This window comes from Thamnophis elegans, chromosome 4 (assembly GCF_009769535.1).
Source record: "Thamnophis elegans isolate rThaEle1 chromosome 4, rThaEle1.pri, whole genome shotgun sequence".
In the NCBI taxonomy this organism is placed as follows: domain Eukaryota; kingdom Metazoa; phylum Chordata; class Lepidosauria; order Squamata; family Colubridae; genus Thamnophis; species Thamnophis elegans.
In genome coordinates this window covers 4,536,138-4,559,177 of record NC_045544.1, presented here as the reverse complement: position 1 = coordinate 4,559,177, position 23,040 = coordinate 4,536,138, and the positions used below count along the sequence as shown (strand labels likewise).

At 41.6% G+C, this 23,040-nt stretch overlaps 1 protein-coding gene across 1 annotated transcript; it reads right to left on the bottom strand.

The window, feature by feature from the left end:
* Nucleotides 1–1,354: 1,354 nt before the first annotated feature.
* LOC116507098 (1-acyl-sn-glycerol-3-phosphate acyltransferase epsilon-like) lies at nucleotides 1,355–21,569 on the bottom strand. The gene is made up of 8 exons (XM_032215040.1): nucleotides 21,179–21,569; nucleotides 15,053–15,122; nucleotides 12,651–12,766; nucleotides 10,242–10,331; nucleotides 7,474–7,564; nucleotides 6,290–6,451; nucleotides 4,165–4,288; nucleotides 1,355–2,055 (listed from the first exon to the last, which is right to left on the bottom strand). The coding sequence occupies exons 1-8, from the start codon at nucleotides 21,395–21,397 to the stop codon at nucleotides 1,830–1,832; spliced, it is 1,098 nt and encodes a 365-aa protein (XP_032070931.1). The 5' UTR covers nucleotides 21,398–21,569; the 3' UTR covers nucleotides 1,355–1,829.
* Nucleotides 21,570–23,040: the final 1,471 nt, after the last annotated feature.

The following is a 23,040-nucleotide window of genomic DNA, read 5'->3' as shown; positions in this document are numbered from 1 at the left end:
CGGGCGCGGCTTAGTCGAGCGGGGTTTTGACGGGTCACGTATAAATCACCATCACTGTGGAACCGGTGGGCGGTTAGAAAATTTTACTACTAACAGAGATACAAAAGTGGGCGGTAGGTATAAAAAGGTTGACTACCCCTGGTCTAAACACAAGTATGTAGCCATCTGAAGCCACATCAAAGCAATCCATGTGCTTGCTTTGATGTGGCACAATACAACAGTCTAAATATCCAAAACTTTCCTCCCTTAAAATTTGTTACTAGATTTTTCCATTAACCTGAGAACAAAAAGTCAAAACAGTGAAGCAGATGAAAACGATCATCTACAGAATAATAAATACATTGTATAATTTTTAGGGCAAATATAAAGAACAATTCGTTTTTCATTACATACAGGAATAAAATATGTTTGATATTATAAAAAAAACCTCAAACCTGATCATTTTAGATCCTTTTGTATGAAACTTTTTGAGCTTTCGCAAAGTCAGCAAAAACTGGATATGAGAAGTTGAGAAAGATTTTTTAAAAGCCTTTCATGTTTTTTATTCTAATATTGGAATCGTGAGAGTTTTCCTTTGTTGTAGAAAACAACAAGTATAAAATAGCATCCCTTTTCCTACTAGATACAGGATAGACAGATGCTAAATTTTATGAAATTTTATGAAATGTGCAAAAATAAAATATTAATAGAATATTTTTCCACATTTCAAACCAGAGCTCAAAAACCCAAATCACAATCTCCTGTTCATCAGAAGCACACATCAAGTGCAAAAACTTTCAAACTATCCAAAAGTGAGATTGAATTGTAATAATTAATCTGCAATTCAGGATCATGTCGAACAAAGGCACATATTTTATATTTTGGCAAGAGCATACAATTATTCCTCATTTCCATAAAATGTACTTCTCATCGCACAGCAGCATTGCTTACTTCATACTCATTCCACCACAACATTTTCCATCTCTAATTGTTGCTTCACAGCTGGATATATATTCCCAAGCTGGACTGCACGTTTTTCTCCTGAACATGAAGAAACCTGTATAAGCAAGCCATTGTACATGAAGAAGATCTGGCTAAACAGGAACTTGGAATATCCATGAACTTTTCTGGCGTTTCTTATCTGGCAGTTTAGCTGAAATGTTTTATAAATTTGGCAAGCTTATAACTGAGTGAGCCTCAGTTAGTGCATTATCTATTTTGAATATATAATTTACTCATGTACAAATTTAAATAAAAACTACGCTTTGCAGATTAAAAAAATTATAAAGCTGAAGTTAACTAGCCACATAACAGGATCAAAATTTCATTCACTTATTAAACTCATAGAGTATTTCATCTGCTTTTTTTTTTACACCCTGTGCTTGAGCAACTTCTTTTCAAAACCGACAAAACATATTTAGATTCAAATAGAGAAGCAGGCATCAGTAGAAACCAGTTTGGTTTTTAGTTATAAGAGCTTTTTTAATAAACTAAAAAATCAGAAAACCTTTTCAGAAATAAAGACATTCATCTAAAATAATGCTAGAAAAACATTCACTGCTCAATTTGAACCAGTATAAACACATAGAGTGTATGTTGTTTGTTGGTAGAGACATATTTACGGAAGAAAAATATGCTAAGCCTTTGTTATCTCCTCTGTTCTTCTCCAAAATCAGAAACATAATTTACCTTTTTGTCATAACCACCACAACAAAATTAGATTAACAGAGTGTGTTGATACAATAGTCAATTGATAGGACTTTATTTAAAATAGTAATATAAATTTAGGAAAGAATTTGATGCGATGTGCAAAGCAAGAGAGAGAAAAGCCACTGAAGGAAGTGCAGTTTTTATGCTTTAATGCTGACCCAGAGATAACCTAATAAGGTCCCATATATCCATGTTTTTATGTAAAGGTTCCTTCCACACTCTGTCAATAGCAGGCTGGCAGTCAAGCCGCTTAAAAATAATAAGGATGGCAACGTTTTCTGGAGACTTAATTTGGAGTGGACGCTTTTCCCAGGAAACCTATTTCTTCTTTTAGAATCTTTTGCATCATAAAATTCTATTAGCAATCTAGGAGCAAGGAGAAAGTTTAAAAATCAGATTTATTTATCATATGCTTTTATACAATTCTCTGATTATCTCTGATAATTTGTCACAAATACTTTCCTCCAAGAACCATAACTTTTGGCCTGAAATTCTTTCTCCCATACATCAGGGACTGAGCTTTTTAATCTTCATCTGCAATAGCAATAGCAGTTAGACTTATATACCGCTTCATAGGGCTTTCAGCCCTCTCTAAGCGGTTTACAGAGTCAGCATATTGCCCCCAACAACAATCCGGGTCCTCATTTTACCCACCTCGGAAGGATGGAAGGCTGAGTCAACCCTGAGCCGGTGAGATTTGAACAGCCGAACTGCAGTCGGCTGAAGTAGCCTGCAGTGCTGCCTTTAACCACTGCGCCACCTCGGCTCATTTGTGCAAATAGCACAAATTTCACTACGGTGTGTAATTAGACTACACTTATTTTTAGGGCTGTACAAAGCATTCAAAGAGGTGTTATACAAAGAAATTTAGCACATATGCAACATTTCTTTCTCTGAAATGTTCAAGCAGTTACAACTCCCGGAAGGAATATTGCCAGCTGTCTTATATTATCTCTGTGTAGATTTTGGTAGCGATTCCAATGGAAGCGTTCATGTCCTTTTGAAGCAGCTGCATAAGTCTTATAAAGGACGTGGCTGTTTTACCCTTCAAAGAGAGCCCTCTGTTCACACTGATCTGCTTTGTGAAGGATCAATTCTAAATGCTCTGCACAACTCTATTTTCCTTAAGTAGGTTAATTTTAAAAATTTAGTGCTGCTAAATGGACTCTTAACGAAAATGACTAGAGTTCTAGCTAAGCTATGTGGGTGCATTTATTTAGCCAAGTTTATTTGTGCCAAGTCACAACTAGGTAAATATACACAGCATTCAAGACAACAACAATTAACTTACAGCTTATAGAGAAGGCTAGCCTGCTAATGAATCCGTATGGGTGTGAATATCCTTTACTCTCAGGCAAAAACAAACCTAGCCAAATTTGAATCAGTATATCCACATCTACCGTGTTTCCCCGAAAATATGACTTGTCCTGATAATAAGGCCATGCCACATTTTTCTGGTGGGCAAAAATATAAGCCCTCCCCCACAAATAAGCCCCCTGGACAACCCCCCCATCTCTGGTCAGGAAGAGCACCGCTCACCAACCTAGCGGTATCCCAAAGGTGCCAAGCCACGGGAACCGGGGGGGGGGGGAAGGCAAAGGTGATCGCATTGCGTGGCGCCTTCGGGATACAGCTAGGTTGGTGAGCAGTGCTGTGCCCAGCGGAAGAAGGGAGTGGCTGGGTGGCTGCTCTCGCGAGCGGGCTCCCAAAATGCCAGGCACAGCATCATGGGCGAATGTCTGTGTTGTGCTGTCGCAGAAGCGCAACACAGCAGCCATGAAGTGACTACACTCATGAGCAACCATCCGGCAAACCCCCTTTCCAACTGGACACAGCGTCATTCACTGACCTAGGGGTATCACCAAACTGCGTGCCTGTTCGCTGCTGCCTGGCTCCCGTGGCTTGGCGCCTTCGAAATGTCAGTGAATGGCGCTCTGCACGGCTGGAGAGGGGGGTTGTGCGAGCAGCTGTTCTACTCTTGCTCGTACGCCTCAAAGTCTCACGATGCCCTGGCCCAGCTCTCCCCACAGAACCAGGGCATCTCCGCCACCGCCGCATGGCTTTTTCAGCAGCTTCCATACCGAGTCTTCCGGCAGTGGCAGTGGAGGATTTTATGAATCCTCAACACCCAGGCTATGCTGCGCCTCAGCCAATCAGGGCGCAGCCTAGACTGTTGCTGGCCTCCCGGTCGTAAGTGGAGGATTTTATGAATCCTCAACAGTGGCCGCTCTGGGCGTACGCTCTATGGTTGTGGGCCAGCTGCTGGCAGAGCGTACAACCATAGAGCGTATGCCCAGAGCGGCCATTCTGGAAGACTCAGTTTGAAAGCCACAGAAAAAGCCACACACCACAATTCTATAAAACTTTATACTGGCAACATTTATTATTAACACAAATAATAAATATAGTTCCTCTTTATTTGTTTTAAAAAAAATCAAATGCTATAGATACAGAGCCAGGCCTTTTACCACTTACTTGTCCTTCAATGCAAAACGATCATGAAGCCATCGTCTCATTAACGTTTGATCTTCTGGAATGTCCTTTAGTTCAATTCGTTCAATATAGATATGAATTCTTGGACACTCCTTACAAAGAAACTCTAAAATCCAGAAGAACATTATAAATGCTTTTGTTATAACATGATTTAATTTCAGTTATTTGTAAAATTAGAGACTAGCGTATTTATTTAACAATCTCTAAAACTGATCCAAGTTTCGCATCTGGATTTTTAGACTCACGATTTTAAGTTGCTTTATAAAGCACATCTTTTATTCTAAGAGGCTGCATGTATTTCTTTCAAAATAAATTTAAAAAAAATTGCATAACAAGATCTATGAATTTTTAGAATATGTTTAAACATATCAATTTGTTCTGACCCTCCTCGTCCCACACCAAAGCACACCGAGCCAAAGATACTTTACAAAATTTATTAACAGACAAACAGGTCCTTGGCAGCAATCCAGCGTGCCAAGCTAACACCACAGTTCTCCAAATTTCGTAAATGCTTTGACTCCTGCAAAAGGGGCGTGTGCACAAGCAGTCCTTTTATAGTCTTGAGAGGAGCCTCATTACCACCAGCTGAGTGCAATTACCGGCTGTAACTGCGCAACTGTTCTTTACGCCTATTAGCTCTCCAGTGCCGGGCATCTAGGAACAACTCCCTTGTCTCCTCCCCACTGCTGATATCCAGATCACACTCCCTTGTCTCCTCCCCACTGGACCAAGGCTCAGGCACTTCCTGGTGGCCAACCTGCCTCTCTGCGCCCTGCTCGGAGTCGGAACCCTGTCCAGGGTCCTCCACATCCTCCAGAGCCGACTCATACGGCCCCTCGCTGTCGGAGTCTGGTGGCAGCTCCAACGGCTCCTGCCGGACCACGTCAATTGCTAACATTTTATATTAAACATTGAAAGTATACAGGAAAAATAATTTCTCACATTCCCATCAGTGGTGGAATTCACTTACCTTCCCTACCGGTTCGCAAATGTGTGTGAGAGAGAGTGCTTCGCTAGCACATGTCGCATCTGTGCATGCGCAGTGCTCACATATGACATTGCCTCCCACATCTGCCGCTACCAGTTCACCCGAACCGGAGAGAACCATCTGAATACCACACCTTTGATTCCTACGTGACTCTTTACAATATTGCAAATGCTCACAGGCCTCATTAAATTGGAAATGACAAAACATATTGTTGGTTTAATTTAGTTTAGATCAGTGGTAGTCAACCTTTTTCTACCTACCGCCCACTAATGGATCTTTCTTGATGGAAAAATTTCCTTACCGCCCACCAGTTTTTGCGCAAGTGCGGAACATGAGCATATTTCTTTTTTTCAGACATAGCTTCTAAATTTGTTTCACAATTTAACAACTCCTTTTACTCTTATGCTTTGATCTGCACTCCACACAGTGCCTTTTTCCCCTCCTCTTTTCCCTTTTATTACAAACACCAAAAAGAATGCTGTATTAGGTGCCAATTTTTATTAAGTGTCACCATCCAAACAAAATTCCTTTTCCTGCCTTCTTCTTCTTTACCTTTCTTATAGTATTTCACTATAACCTTTTCCCTTTTTTATTTTCTCCTTCTTCTTCCTTTACTTATTTCTTTCTTTTATTTTATAAGATAACAACTGGCTCTTCGGCTTTGAAATGGAGATGAGCACCGCCCCCTAGAGTCGGGAACGACTAGCACATATGCGCAAGGGGAACCTTTATCTTTACCTTTATAAACACTCAAAAGTAAACTGCCGTTCTTAATGTAACTATATGCTAACAAAATATAACCACAACTATCTATAAAAAAGAAAGAGAAAAGAACTCTCCTCCCCAGTTTAAAATCTAGTGCAGCAACAAATCAAGTTAAATGCTAGCTTATGTAAACAGATGCATTTGCTGGCCAGTAGAAAGAGAGCCTAAAATGGAAATAACCCATTAATTGGAAATTTAGAAGTCAAACAAAAACAGGAGCCCAACTATCTATCATTTGGTGCACAGAAAAAGTTCACGTTGAATGTTCTAGAAATTCCATGAAGGATGTGGATTCTCCCAGTTTGAATCAGGTAAGAGAAGACTTTTAAAAGTAATTCAATAACACCTACTCACCGATCATGGTTGGTGCCACTTTCCTTTGTCCTTTAGGGTCTATAATATCTTCGAAGGCTACTGTGATATCATAAACGGCATCTAAGTAGCTCCTCATTGTATCAATAGCAATGTGAGTGGCCTTCACCCGTGGAGTTATGACATGCTTCAGTACTGCAAGACCTAACCAAGAGGAAAGGCAGAGTGAAAAAAGATTTGCCCAAGAAAATGGTAACATCTCAAGATCCTGCAGGTGATTGATTCAATGACCATTCAAGGACCAGCCATTGATTCTGATCTTCTCTAGACCCAAGCGAGTGTTTTTTTATTTTTCGTTCTTTATCTTTGAGGAGAACGATCACATGTCTACCCAGCATCACGGATCAATTCAGCGACTCATAGGGCTTATTCTAAAATGCATGTAAGTCAAGTGGTGCTATTCAGCCGGTTCTATCCGGTTCAGGCCAACCAGCAGTGGTGGTGGCAGGAGGTTCTGCCCACCCACCCAGATATCATCATGTAGATTTGTGGAACCTACAAATCAAGGTGCTAGTTGTCACTTATAAAGCCCTTCTTGGTATTGGACCTGGGTACTTGAGAGACCGCCTACTGCCAATTACCTCCAATTACCTCCATTAGACCAATTAGATCCCACAGACTAGGCCTCCTCCGAATTCCATCCACCGGCCAGTGTCGACTGGCGACTACTCGGAGGAGAGCCTTCTCTGTGGCTGCTCCGACCCTCTGGAACGAACTCCCCGTGGAGATTCGTACCCTCACCACCCTCCAGGCCTTCCGCATAGCCCTTAAAACCTGGCTGTTCCGACAGGCCTGGGGCTAAAGATTCGCTGCCCCTATTTCGAATGGTATGACTGTTGTGCTTTTAATTATGTATTGTTTTGTGTTGTTACTAAGCTGTCTGTATCCCCCTTTCCCTTTTTGAGCTGTGAGCCGCCCTGAGTCCCCTTAGGGAAAAGGGCGGCATACAAATGAAATAAACTCAAACTCAAACCTCTTCTATAGCAGAGGTTAGAACTGGCAGGAACCCACCCCTGGTGGATTTCCAGTAAAGCATTTGTGCTCTGTTCGTTTCACTTTATCTTCGGATGCTGCTTTATAGTAGAAAAGTGGGAGAAAACTAGTTTAAACAAATGGAAGTCTGTCATGCTTGTCTTTTCATCTCAAATCCACTTTGCTTCTCTTACCTTCCTTAGCAGCATATGACTGACTATTTGCAATGACTTTTTGCTGCCCTGGATCGTAACGTGTTCCTTCTGGATAAATCACAAGGTACATCTGTGGAATTAAATATAGATAAATGCCTGTTTGTGGGCGTCCGTACAAGCAGTTTTATTAAGTTAAACAGTTCGGCCTCAAGACTGAGAAATGAATTATACAAGCAAGTTGTAAGACTGAGCCTCAGCGAGGTTGCTCCAGTCGAAAGTCTCATTTTTCTTCCAACCTCGCAACACAATTGTTTTGTGTTTTTATCGGTTCACACCAATGTGATTTCTGAAAGAATGCAGAACTTACTCAGACTTGCTGCGCTAAAGCAAAACTCGATTCATTTAACATTAGCATCCCACAATGAATTATTTGGATAATGTCTAAATTGAATCTGTTTTCTTTTTGTTTCTTTAATGTCTTTCTTATTCTCTTTGCTGTTTAATAACAAAGATACACTAATACAACTATGCATTAGTTGTAATTTTTTATGAATATAAACTTACATTAATACTTTGCCACTATAGATAGCCCTTGACTTACAACTGTTTGTTTAGTGATGGTTCAAAGTTACAACTCCTCAGGAAAAATAACTTACAGACCAGAGGTGGGTTCCTACCAGTTCGCACCTATTCGGTAGAACCGGTTCGTCAAATCTACCGAACCGGTTAGAAGAGGTTCCACCAGTGGACCCGGAAAGCAGGCCACACACCTACAGAAGAGGTTCCAAAACTTTTTGAAACCCACCACTGGTCCTTGGATATGATTATTCTACACTATCATGCTCCTATTTATAAAACTCAGGGCCTCTGTGAAAGGTAAGGATGACTACTGCGTTTGTGGTGCAATCAGAACATTGCGTGTGTTGAAGTTGTTTTAACGCAAACCAAAGATGCCTTTAAAAAAAACAAGTTTACATCCTATTCTTATGCAGGCCAGTGCTGTGTGAGAGGTAATTTAAGGTGGTTCTGACAAGTGTCGTCGGCATCTTCATATCCGGCCACATGGGTGGCAAGCCACTCCCATCCGGTCACATGCGTGGAAAGCCACTCCCACAAAGGAGGCCACACCCACAGAGTAGGTTCGAACAATTTTTGAAACCCACCACTGTTACAGACCATCCTTAAAGTCAGCATACCGTCCTCACAGTCACATGATCACAATCTGGGCACCTGGCAACTGACTGGCAACATCTTGTGATGTGTGACAACTGGGGAAGTGGGTTTTGCTTAACAAACCATCTGATTGATGTAAAGGCCAGGGGATTCACTTAATGGCAGTAAAATGGTCATAAAATTGGGTCTAATCTCGTGACGACTTCCTTGAAGACTGCAACATTTAGCAGCCAAAACTTTGGTCTCAACTGTGGTTTTTATAAGTCAAGGACTACCTATCCTGTTGCTTAAGGTTGTTTAAAACAGATACTGTACAAATGACCCCTCAACAGAATTAACAGGCTGTTTTAAAAAATACGTTTCTTCAGGAAGAAGAGTGGAGGAGAGCTAGGGGAAGAAGAAAGAGGCAAGGAGAGGTGGGTGGAAGGGAGAGAAAAAGAAGGAGAAGAGGGAGGAAGAGAGAGAAAGAGAAGGAGAGAGGATAGGAAAAAGAAGAAAGAGGGTAGGAGTAAGGGAGAGGTAAGGGAAGGAAGAAGGGGAAGGAAGGAAGGAAGTAGAGGAGGAAGGGAGGGAGAAAAGAAAAGAAAGAGAAAACAAAGTGGTGTCATAGCAGGTATGAAGGATGGTAAACAAAGCATTCCAAACTATACCTTATAACCTTTTAAATGGAATAATAATATAAGAATGGCAAAGAAAAAGAATAATTATGTGAATGTATACCTAGAGTCTGAATGTAAGAGAATAAATGACAGTAAAAATATAAAGCATAATATAGGTAAATAATATTTGGTCATAAGTAGCTAAGTATAAATAAATAAAGAATTGTACATAAAAATGGATAACGAATAAGGAGATTATGAATGAAAGATAGAAATGTATAGAAGGGAAAACACTAACTGCAAAGAAACCGATTCGGAACTGCGGTATGAGATACGATGGAACTTATTGTTCCTATGTTGTTTTTAAGTCATGTGTTTGTTTTTGTTGATGTGCTTATGTGTTTAAAATAAAAATTTATATATCAGAAAAAAAAAAATGTTTCTTCAGCCTAATTTTTCTATGTAAACAGTTTTACATCCTAATGCCAGGAGTTTTCCAGGACTTTTCCTGGAAGGTTCCAGTAACCAAAAGAAGAGAATTGCTTAACACAGCTCCCTCGATTCTTAGAAGTAAAGTATGAACCAGCATTTGATTGCAGAAAAATGAATTTACTCCTGAAATTTACTTTTGTGTCACCTCATATCACAAACATATGCATGCACCAGGGGTGGGTTTCAACCGGTTCGCGGCAGTCCCTGCGAACCGGTTGGTCGGCGAACCCGGAAGTAAGTATCTTCCGGGAACGGCAAAGGGCGCGCCCTTACCCGGTTTTGACGAGTTCTGCGCTTCTACGCATGCGCAGGACGCATACAGCGCCTGCGCGATCCTCCAGGAGCAGCTGGAGCATCACGCAGACGCTAGTACGCATGCGTGCACCGCGCGCGTGCACGAGGATGCCGCCTGCCCCGTTCCAACCGAACCGGTTGGAACGGGGCGAGAAACCCACCCCTGGCATGCACACACAAACATGGAAGGGGGGAGGGAGGGAGAGCACTAGCTTGTATACTGTACAAAGTGGAAATAGAGAAACTTACTGGAGTATTTGTTTCCATCTGGCCATACAACTTGTTCCTCATCTCCTTTTCATTAAACACGGCATTCCGTTTCACATACACTCCACCATGCTAGTATATAAACAAATTGAATATGTTTGTAACTCTTAATAATTCATGAAACAGTAGTTTAATACTCTGGAATAAAAATAATAATAATGCAGTAGCATTTTCCTTGCTGAAGGGTAAGCAGCTTTCTATGGGCACGAATTTACTTTTGCTATGATAGGAACATGCAAGTATTTTGCTGTTCTTTTATAATATTTTTCTACTCAAAAAATAGGAAACAGAAAAAATACAGGGTGTTTTTTCTATAAGAGTTGATTCTATGTGGATGCTGGATAAAAGAAGGTTTTTTTTTAAAGCGTAGGAATCTGAGCTATGATTATTATTATGCTCCAAAGCTCCAAAGTATTAGGGCTATTATATTAAGCAGTGAAAAATTCATAGAGGCCCTATTTCTTTTGCCTCAATAGTGAGACTCCAGCCAAATTTTAAATACCTATCTAGATAATACAATAGAGGGTAGTGACAAGGCATTACCTGTGTAATTTTAATGGATTTTAATGACATAAATGCTAACATTTAGATAGATTTCTTAAATGGGAATCCTAATTGTGTTTGATTCAGTGCCTACTTAGGCTGTAAATGGTGCCAACTTGCCTTACTATAATCAATGTAATGTGGTTTACTTCTAAATCAAAGTAAATCTAATTAGGATTGAAATATTTAGCACTTTTCAGGGCATTAGCCAAGACATTCTCTTGCAGCACAATGAAAGTACTGTAACAACTTTAGCCATTTATTATGGCAAAAATATTCAGAGTTTCAAATAACAGGGGAAGATGGATTAGTAGGGGAGCAAATTCTGCTTGACTGGGAATAGCCTGAATCAGATTGAAATACATTCCTTTTGAAGCATAGAAACAAAATCAATTAACTCTGTAAGTGAAATGGTCTTCTATTGCTTTTCCTTCAAAATATGCAACGGTAATTCATTGTTAAGATAGAATTACTATGTGATTTATTTATAGTTCTCCCCGTTGAGATCCGGACCCTTACTACCCTTCCGGCCTTCCGTAAAGCGACGAAGACCTGGCTGTTCCGGCAGGCCTGGGGCTGTTGAATTGTCCAGCCCCATTCCAAGTTGTGGATGTTGTTGCAATTTTAAACTGTTTGTTTATTGTATTTATATCCCCCCTCCCTTTTTATTGTAAGCCGCCCGGAGTCTTCCGAGAGTGGGTGGCATACAAAACTAATTAATAATAATAATAATAATAATAATAATAATAATAATAATAATAATTATTATTTGGCATGATGCCAAATGCAGACTTTGCAAAGAAGCTGATGAAACTGTTGATCACATACTCAGCTGCTGTAAAAAAATCGCGCAGACTGATTATAAGTTGCGGCACAATTCAGTAGCACAAATGATCCATTGGAATTTGTGCAAAAATTATAATATTAAAACAGCAACAAACTGGTGGGAACATCAGCCTGAAAAAGTCACCGAAAATCAGATGGTCAAGATCTTGTGGGATTTCCGTATACAAACGGACAAAATACTGGCGCATAATACACCAGACATCACACTGGTTGAGAAAAACAAGGTTACAATCATAGACATTGCAATACCAGGTGATAGCAGGGTCGCCGAGAAGGAACATGAAAAAATCGCAAAATACCAGGACTTAAAAATCGAAATTCAACGACTATGGCACAAACCAGCAGTGGTAATTCCAGTGGTAATTGGCACACTGGGTGCTATTCCAAAAGCACTGGAATTACATTTAAAACAGTTAAAAATTGACAAAATCACCATCAGTCAAATGCAAAAAGCCGCACTGCTTGGATCTGCACGCATGTTACGAAAATACGTTACGACGTCCTAGGCCCCTGGGTGGGGCCCGACTAGTAACCAATGCCAAATCCGGCGAAACAACTGGCCGCTGTGATACTATTGTATAATAATAATAATAATAATAATAATAATAATAATAATAATAACAACAACAACAACAACAACAACAACAACAACAGCTCTTATGCTCTATGCTTCAATAAGAAAGAATGTGAGAAATCCTTTACTGGGGATGATCTTTTACTGAAACCAATGGAATTTACTTCCAAATATTTGCAGAATTAATTGTATCAAAAAATAAGCAGTAACTTCTAGCTACTTTAAATTACTACAAGCTTTTCTGGGAGATGGGTGGCTATATGATAAAGAACTGCATTGTTTTTAATATTTTTTCTCACCTAGCTTGCTATTAATAACTGTAATTGCTTTTGTTGTAAGCCACCTTTAGTCACTTTTCTGGGAGATGGGTAGCTATATAAATATGATAAACGAACAAATGAAAATACAGGAACAAAAATAGGGTTTACCTGAGAAAAATACCATCCGTACAAAGGAAGCCATTTTAATCCATCTTTCAAAACATATCGAATATGTCCAAGAGCATTTTGCCTGATGGCCAACATATCTGCTACAATCCAATCAACTGCAAAGACAGAACACAAATATTTATAAATATAATAAATCCTTGGCATACCCGATGCCAATTCTCCTTCTGCTAATGATTATGAACAGAGATCTTTCCACAACTGTATACACCTTTTCTTTTTAGATTTTAGCAATAGCAATAGCAGTAGACTTATATACCGCTTCATAGGCCTTTCAGGCCTCTCTAAGCGGTTTACAGAGAGTCAGCATATTGTCCCCAACAATCTGGGTCCTCATTTTACCCACCTCGGAAGGATGGAAGGCTGAGTCAACCCTGAGCCGGTGAGATTTGAACCGCTGACCTGCTGATCTAGCAGTAGCCTGCAGTGCTGCATTTAACCACTGCGCCACCTTGGCTCCTAAAGCTTTAAACTTTCTATTCTCCATTTATTTCTTCATTTTCAATAGAAAAGTTTTAAATGAATATGATGCTATTTAATTCACTTCACTAGGACTCCCAACTCATTTTAGTATAATAACAAGGTCGATATAGACCAGGGGTAGTCAACCCTTTTATACCCACCGTCCACTTTTGTATCTCTGTTAGTAGTAAAATTTTCTAAGCGCCCACCGGTTCCACAGTAATGGTGGTTTATAAAGTAGGGAAATTACTTTACTTTATAAAATTTATAAAGCAGAGTTACAGCAAACCCCTACCGCCTACCATGAAAGGTGGAACGCCCACTAGTAGGCGGTAGGGACCAGGTTGACTACCACTGATGTAGACTGTCATTTTACAAGATGTACTCTTAAAAGCTGAATTAGAAAAAAAGAAAACTTGTGAGGTATAAAGTGGTTTATCAATGAAGCTAATAACAAATAGTAAACTTTTGTGGAAAAAAAATCTAGCAGTAGTTTTACAGTGGTAGAAAGTGATTCTATTCCCGGATGATGGCAACCAAACTCATGCCTCTTATCTGACTCCGGCATCTGTTTGAACCATTTTACATGCTACCCTACCAAGTCCCCATCTTTTAAAGTGATTTCTCAATATAGGCAGGGAATCGTAAAGAGCAGAGAGGAACGGGAGAAAATTAGATATCTCATCTTGCAGGAGGCACCAAAGGAAAGGTATGAGCCTGAATTTGCCAAGAAGAATTTGAAAAGCTTCTCTGCATGTAGACATCTTTTAAATCAAGCTCCTACCATATCGTACAAAAAAATCAAGCTTCTACCAACTCTTACACATGGAGTGTTAGTCAGTAACCCAAATATTCAATTATAGACATTTTAATCTAAATGTTAGTTTTACATACAGATAGTCCTCGCTTAATGACTGTTTGAAATTACAAACGCCTCAGAAAAGTTGGTCGTGTGATCACAATCTGGTTTCTTGGCAACCTGTTCGCCCTTATGACTGATTGTCAAGAACCCTGCGATCATGTGAAAAGTAGTTGCCTTGCAATCTTTCCTGTTGGCCTCCACAGTGAGTCAATGGGGAAGCTGGCAAGAATGTTGCATCTGGCAGCTTCTCATCTCTGAGGGCTGATTGTGTTGTTTTATGCCTCCTTGGCTCTGCAGAGGCAGGAAAGGAGAATGGCCACCTTCATATCGTTACTTTTAAAGCCCTACATGGTTTAGGACCTGGCTACCTGAGAGACCGCCTCCTGCCACATACCTCCCAACGACCAACAAGATCTCACAGGTTGGGCCTCCTCCGGGTGCCGTTGACCGGACAATGCCGGCTGGCGGTCCCCCAGGGGAGGGCCTTCTCTGTAGCTGCGCCGGCCCTGTGGAACGATCTACCCGTAGAGATCTGGACCCTTCCCACTCTCCTGGCCTTCCGTAAAGCCATCAAGACCTGGCTGTTCCGGCAGGCCTGGGGCTGTTGATCAATGTCCAGCCCCACTCAGACAGAATGGATGGTGTGTAATTTTAACAATTGTATTTTTACCTTTAAATTTTTAAATGCTTTTTATCTTGTCTGTAAGCCGCCCAGAGTCCCAAGGGAGTGGGCGGCATACAAATTTTATTAAATTGAAATTGAAATATCTGCTTGAACCTCAGCAGCTGAAATCTGAGAATACATGAATCTAAAACCCCTCCGCAAGCATAGAGAGGGACTTCAATCCCTTAACAACCTGCGAGATTGTTTAATGCCTCCAACAGGGAATGGTGGGGTTGTGGTGAAGCAGTCACAGGGGCATCTCATCTCAACAGGCAAAACTCAAGTCAAAAAAAATTACAATTTTTAAGGGAAGACTTCTGTACTTCTACTTCATTCATTGTTAATTGTTAACATTACAAAGAAAATGCCTTATAGAGAAACCAGCAATATACAAACCTGTACTTTGATGATTTGATATACATACCACATTCTCTTTATTTTTTGGCAAATCACCATACAGAATTATCTAGGAAAGGAGAAAAAGTACTTAGTTTAGCCTCAGTATATCAAAATAAATTTAAAATCAAATCTCAAATTTGAGAGACCGCCTGCTGCCAATTACCTCCCAAAGACCCGTTAGATCTCACAGGGTCGGCCTCCTCTGGGTTCCGTCTACCAGCCAATGCCATCTGGCTACTACCCGGGGGAGGGCCTTCTCTGTAGCAGCTCCGGCCCTTTGGAACGAACTCCCCGCGGAGATCCGGACCCTCACCTCTCTCCAGGCCTTCCGGAAAGCCGTCAAAACCTGGCTGTGCCGGCAGGCCTGGGGTTGATGAGTTCCACTCCCCTCTCGACTTGTATGGCTGTGTGATTTTCGTGTATTTTAATTATGTGTACTGTGTTTATGTTCTCTTTCCCCCCTGAGTTGTTCGCCGCCCTGAGTCCCTCCTGGAGAAGGGCGGCATACAAATAAACCAAATACAAATACAATACAAATAAATCTCAAATTTTGTTTCTTTTTTAAAAGATGAATAACATTAATTATTCTTAAGATTCCTTTTTCCACCTCAATGCAGCATTGGTTTACTGTAAGAGTCTTCTCCAAACCTGGAAACTTTAAGACTTGTGAACTTCAACTCCCGCTATTCCCCAGTAAGCATGGCCTGCTAAAATATTCTGGGAGCTGAAGTCCACAAGTCTTAAAGCTGCCAAGTTTGGAGACCTCTGGTGTACTGTTTCAATTTTATGGCATTTCACTTATTCCACTTCTATATTTAAACACAAGACTCTAACTAGACCAAAGTAACTGGCTTTTTGACTATCATATATTCCAAATCCTTCCCACCCACCCCCCAAAAAACACCTTAAGGATAGGTTCTTTTTTTTGGTTTCCAGTGAAATTGTTCTCACAGTAGCATATGTGAGCATGTTCATATAATATGCTGTAGTTTGCATCTCAGTATATTATGCAAATCCAGGAAGATTCTAACATATGTAGCAACTGAGGTACAATTTCATTACCATGATAGTTAATTAAATTCATTTAAATAAGTACCACTTGCACCAACAGAGCATGCAAGCTGTTTTTAGAGATAAGCAATTCATACTACAGAAGAACCTCTCTGGTCAAGACCATAATTCGTTCCACAACTTTGGTTGCAACTGAATTTGTTCCTGACCCGAACCTAACAAAAATCAATGCAAAATTAATGCAACTCTTAATTTAAATGTGGCTACATCATAATCAAGAAACAAGGCTTCTAAATGTATGGGGAAAAATATAAAAAAAACAGAAACACTTTCCTATAGTTCTTACTGACGTGCAAGTGTGCCCAAAGGATTACTATATTTTGCTTTTGGATAAACAAGAGTAATTTCAGTCATATAATTCCCCACTTGAAATTTGAAATCATATGCAATCGAAACACATTCACAAACTATCACGAATCAGCGTCGCTTGGGTGTGTAGCTTTAAGCCGCTTACACTACATCTCTGCAATGTAAATAATCGAAATTCGTTGACAACTGAGAATTGTAATTTGATGAAATTAATATTATTCATTAAAACTGTGGAGTCTGTGGGAATGGAAGAATGGAAAGTATATTGTAATCAAAAGTTGTAGCTCTTCTTCAGCAGCTGCTTGCAACAGTTATGCAGACAAGAAACTTGGGCAATTAAAAGCAAGTTAAACCTGTTGCTGATATTGTGTAATATATATATATGTGTGTGTGTGTGTGTGTGTGTGTGTTATTTTTATTTGTGCTGATAAACAAATAAAGGGAGACTAGTATAGATCTATTTCAAGCTATTTAGCTCTCATCAGCTAGCCATACCCTTACTGGGATTTGAACCTGGGCTATGTCACAAGAGTCCGTCACGACAGAAACCCAATATTTTTACTGTTGCCTTTGTTATATTTGTGTTTTTTTTTATTTTTATTTGTGCTGATAAATAAATAAAGGGAGACTAGTATAGATCTATTTCAAGCTAGACTCTTGTGACGAGCCGATAGACAGATGATGGAAGCAGTTAGCTTCCTCCCATAATTGGGGCTTACCAGGGGTTGTAAAAAATCTAATATATATATGTGTGTGTGTGTGTGTGTGTGTGTGTGTGTTATATTTGTGCTGATAAATAAATAAAGTAACAATAAAACAATAAAAATAAATATAACAAATGTAACAAAAAGGCAACAGTAAAAAATATTGGGTTTCTGTCTGGATGGTCTCTTGTGACAAGCCGAAGGACAGAGAATGGAAGTAGTGATCTTCCTCCCATATTTGGGCATACAAGGGGTTGTGACTTTAAATATATCTATCTATCTATATATATCTATATCTATATATATCTATCTATATATCTATATCATCTATATCTATATCTATCTATCTATCTATCTATCTATCTATCTATCTATCTATCTATCTATCTATCTATCTATCTATCTATCTATCTTATTAATATATTATGTAATATAATTATATGTAATTAATACATACACACACACACACACACAAAAAAAAAATATCACAACCCCTGGTATGCCCAAATATGGGAGGGAGCATACTGCTTCCCTTTTCTGTCTATCGGCTCACTCTGGGAGCCATCCAGGCAAAAGGCCATTTTTTTTAAATGTTGCCTTGTTACATTTGTGTTACATTTGTGTTGCATTTGTGCTGATAAACAAATAAAGGGAGACTAGTATAGATCTATTTCAAGCTATTTAGCTCTCATCAGCTAGCCATACCCTTACTGGGTTCAATTCCCAATAAGGGTATGGCTAGCTGATGAGAGCTAAACGGCTTGAAATAGATCTATACTAGTCTCCCTTTATTTATCAGCACAAATGCAACACACACACACACACATATATATATACACACACATACACACACACACACATATTTAATGCAGTTTAATTCAGGTGATTAAGCACATATATTAACTCTGAAAAAATGGGGAGAAACTTTTAAAATCATTTTTAAGGGGAAAAAATCCCTTGTTCATTAAAGAAAGTCCCAGTCCCCAAAAAACTATTTTGGGGGGCAGTTCTACTACAGTTATATCAAAATGCAAGCAGAAAGAATAGTAATTTGAGTGAAGTAGCATTCTTCAGAATGAACCTCTGGTAATTCAGGCATCAGCTCAATCGGATTTTTGTCAGAAAAGCTGGGTGAACAAGTGTTGAGTTTACTATATGAAATGTGACATATACATCTAACAAATATAGATAGATTCTAACGTTCAACCTCCAAATATACAGGCACACCACCTACTGGGCAGCTGTAACTTGATCATTCAGAGAAATCAAAGGAGACCGTGGTGGTATAGTGGGAATAAAGCTTGACTCCATGCAGGAGAGGCTCCATAAGAGCCAAGGTGGCGCAGTGGTTAAATGCAGCACTGCAGGCTACTGCTAGATCAGCAGGTCAGCGGTTCAAATCTCACCGGCTCAGGGTTGACTCAGCCTTCCATCCTTCCGAGGTGGGTAAAATGAGGACCCAGATTGTTGGGGGCAATATGCTGACTCTCTGTAAACCGCTTAGAGAGGCCTGAAAGGCCTATGAAGCGGTATATAAGTCTACTGCTATTGCAGGTTTTATAGCTGGATCTGCCCCTTGGTAAAATACTGATTTTCAACAGAAAAACAAGAGTTCCCATTCTGGGCAGAAATAAGGAACTTGGATACTTAGCACCGTGTCTCTGCATTTGCTCACTTATCTTTTTGCCAGTCAGCCAGCCAGCTCAGTCGTGGTCAGCCAGAATCAAGATTATTTATTATTTGATTTCTCTAGCCACCCATCTCGACAAGTGATTCTGGGCAGCAAACATGGCAACTTATGTATATCAACATTCTTGCAGTCCCCCACTTCTGATCTGTTGTCTCTTTCCTGGGCAATGACAATAGTGACAACATTGAGACTGAAAGGCAAGTCAGTCCTATCTCTGTGGCGCATCGATGATATTTGGACCTTAGTTTTACGCTACACAGGAAGAAATGGGCAGGAAGTAGCCGCTACTGTATTTGCTTATCTTCCTCCCTCTCTTATCTTTTGGGAACTGAGAGAGGGAGAAATGTGTCCGTTGCAGCAGCCCAGAGGGGCAAACCACATGGGTTTTGTAATTTGCTAACTAACATGGTTACCTTGTATTTTAAATCTCATTTATATTCTTCCTTTTAAAGTGACGTTCAAGATTTGTTAGCTTTTAACATTCCTAAACGGATGATGAACAAGTTGGAGGCTAGCTCCTGGAAAGTTTGTTAGTACAAATTGTGGGGGGTCTGGCTTAATCTCTTTTGTGAACCCTAAACCACCTTTCTCCTTCGCTGCCGAGGTGGCGCAGTGGTTAGGGTGCAGTACTGCAGACCACTTCAGCTGACTGTTATCTGCAGTTCGGCTGTTCAAATCCCACTGGCTCAAGGTTGACTCAGCCTTCCATCCTTCCGAGGTGGGTGAAATGAGGACCCAGACTGTGGGGGCGATATGCTGACTCTGTAAACCGCTTAGAGAGGGCTGAAAGCCCTATGAAGCGGTATATAAGTCTAACCGCTATTGCTATTGTGCGCACACTAGCGGGTCCGTGTGCTAGCGATAAAAAAAATTGTGAAAACCCACCACTGCTTCAGGCCTCATTTTAATGAACATGTATGCTACTCTGTCTGATCAAACTTCCCTCTTCCAGATGCCTTTGGTTAGGTTAACGATAAAAGGGGAGGCAAGCTAAAGGTAGAATGAATGAGGAATCCCTTTTGTCTGAACCTTCTGATAAATTGTAATAAAAATGATCTTCCTGTCTCATTTGGCACCAGTCTGAAAAAAAAAAATCATTTGGTCACCAAGTCACCATTTAAAAATAGTTCACTGCCCGCTGGGGCCAGAGGACCCTGGACCAGGGAGGCCAATGCTGGCTCTCTTCCTCCTGTCAATATTTGCAAGGCTACCTTGTATTTTAAATCTCATTTATATTCTTCCTTTTAAAGTGACGTTCAAGATTTGTTAGCTTTTAACATTCCTAAACTGATGATGAACAAGTTGGAGGCTAGTTCCTGAAAAGTTTGTTAGTACAAATTGGGGGGGTCTGGCTTAATCTCTTTTGTGAACCCTAAACCACCTTTCTCCTTCGCTGTGCGCACACTAGCGGGTCCGTGTTACTAGCGATAAAAAAAAAATGTGAAAACCCACCACTGCTTCAGGCCTCATTTTAATAAACATGAATGCTACTTCTCCTGTTTGATCAAACTTCCCTCTTCCAGATTGTAGAAGTTTATTTATATGCCGCCCTTTTCCCTGGGGAGACTCAGGGCGGCTCACAACCCAAAGGGGAGGGGGAGACAAACTTTTAACATATAAGACAATACATAATTAAAAAAAAACACAACATTCATACCATTCGGGCGGGTTACAGTCTTAGCCCCAGGCCTGACGGGATAGCCAGATTCTGAGGGCTGTGCGGAAGGTCTGGAGGGTGGTGAGGGCACGAATCTCCACGGGGAGATCGTTCCATAGGGTCGGAGCTGCCACTGAGAAGGCTCTCCTCCGGGTAGTTGCCAGTCGGCATTGACCGGCAGATGGAACTCGGAGGAGGCCTAATCGATGAGATCTAATAGGTCGCGTGCAGATGCCTTTGGTTAGGTTAACGATAAAAGGGGAGGCAAGCTAAAGGTAGAATGAATGAGGAATCCCTTTCGTCTGAACCGTCTGATAAATTGTAATAAAAATGATCTTCCTGTCTCATTTGGCACCAGTCTGAACAAAAAAATATATCATTTGGTCACCAAGTCACCATTTAAAAATAGTTCACTCCCCACTGGGGCCAGAGGACCCTGACCAGGGAGGCCAATGCTGGCTTTCTTCCTAGTGGTCAATATTTGCAAGGCTGCTGACTTTGAACTGAGTAAGGTAGGGGGACTCTGCCTCTCCCTACAGACCTTCAACTAGACCCCCACTCAAAGCCTTCTCCTGGGGGGCTCCATTGCTGGAGGGGGGGCTGGGAAGCCTGCAGGGGCGTCTATCCCCCATTTGCCCCCTTTGAGTCTCCCAGCCCCAGCGCAGCCCGTGCAAGCCGCCCTCCCTGCTCACCTGCACCCCGGTGTAGTTCTCGAAGAAGAAGAGCACCATGCTCTGGTAGAGGGTGTAGAGCCGGTCGTCCACCCGGGGGTAGAAGCGGGCGGGCAGCAGGGCCGAGAGCAGCCGCCAGGCCCCCCAGGCCAGGATGTAGGTGGGCGCGGTGCCCAGCATGACGGCGGCGGGCAGCACGTAGCGCAGCGAGTAAACGTGGAGCAGCGCCGACAGCAGCATCTTCTCCTCCTCCTGCTGCTGCTCCGCGGGGCGCGCTGCGGCTTCTGCGGCTCCCTTAAGGGTCCTTCGCACCACCGGCGGCTCCGGCTGCTGCCCAGGGAGAGGAGGAGGCGGAGGGAAAGGAAGAGGACGGGCTGAGCTCCCGGCCGCATGGCCCTCCGCAGACCCAGGCGGAAGCAGCATGGGCGGGCACGGGGAGAGTCAGCCGGGCGGAGCTCCCGCAAAGCCCTCGCCCTCAATCAGCTCAACCGGGAGGGCGATTGGGGGGGGGGGGGAAGCGGCGCCAGCCACCAGCCAACTCCCGCCTAGGTCGTCGGGAACGAGGGAAGTCTCTCCCGGGCCTTTCTCCTGCCTTGGCTCAGCGCGAATAACCGGCGGGGAAGGGAAGAAGCGGCGGCCGGTTGAGCCGCAAGGAGGGATGGAAGGCGATCCGGAGTGAGCCGCACTAGCTCATTGAGTAGCGACGGCTCCTTAAGGCAAAGGGAAGGGGTGAAAGTGAAAGTGAAAGCAGAAGCTGGAGGACGAGGGGTGGGAGACTGAAGGGTCGCAGGGCTTCATCTAGCCCTCAGCTCTGCTCGCTTTTCCAAACTTGCTCTCCTCGTTTGGAGAAATGGAAATGAAACAGCAGATCTAGCAAACTTGGTTCCACCACAAAACCGCAGACGACAAAATCGCGGTCGACGAAAACGCGCATTTGACGTCATCACAGCGCGACGAAAACATCACGCTGTGATCGAAAAATGTAAAAATAAAGTGAAAACCTTACCCTAACCCCCCCCAAACCTAACCCTAAACCTAACCCTTAACCTAACCCTAAATCTAACCCTAAACGTAACCCTTAACCTAACGCTAACCCTTAACCTAACGCTAAACGTAACCCTAACGCTCTAAACCTAACCCTAACCCTTAACCCTAAACCTAACCCTTACCTTTATGTGAATCGGCTTGGTTTAATTTTATTTTTATTTCAATTTTTAATTTTTTTCGTCGCGCTGTGATGACGTCAAATGCGCGCTTTCGTCGATCGCGCTTTTGTGGACCGCAGTTTTGACGGGTCACGGCCAACTTTTGAGGGCTGGCAAAGAGAAGGAAGAGAATTGGTTTGGGGTGGTAGTTAAGGCACCAGGATAGAATCTGGGGTATTTTTTTTTTAGTTCTAGGCCCTTCTGAGCCAGCTGGGTGATTTATTGTATTGATTTGATTTGTCAATCGTTTACAAGATAATAGGTGTAAGAAGAAACATGAGTATGAATGAAACGGGTACCAATCAGTGGTGGGATTCAAATAATTTAACAACTGGTTCTCTGCCCTAATGACCATCTGGGTAGGCGGGGCTCGGTGGTCATGTGACTGGGTGGGCGTGGCCAACTCAAGGTCACTCAGGTCAATGGGCACTTCGCCTTAGTTGCTACAATGGTAATAAGGGTTAACTGGGTTCACCGACAAAAGGGCGAACGACTTTATCTTTATTTTCCATTCAAGACTGATTGCTGTGCTTGTGGCAATTAATTTGGTCTTATTTATATTTAATCTTAAGTCTCTTTTTTCAGTTTACTCCTTGGCTTTTATTACCAGAGCTTGCAGAGTATTTGCATTTTCAGCCCTCAGAGTAGTGTCATCAGCACAGTGCATGTTGATTCTTC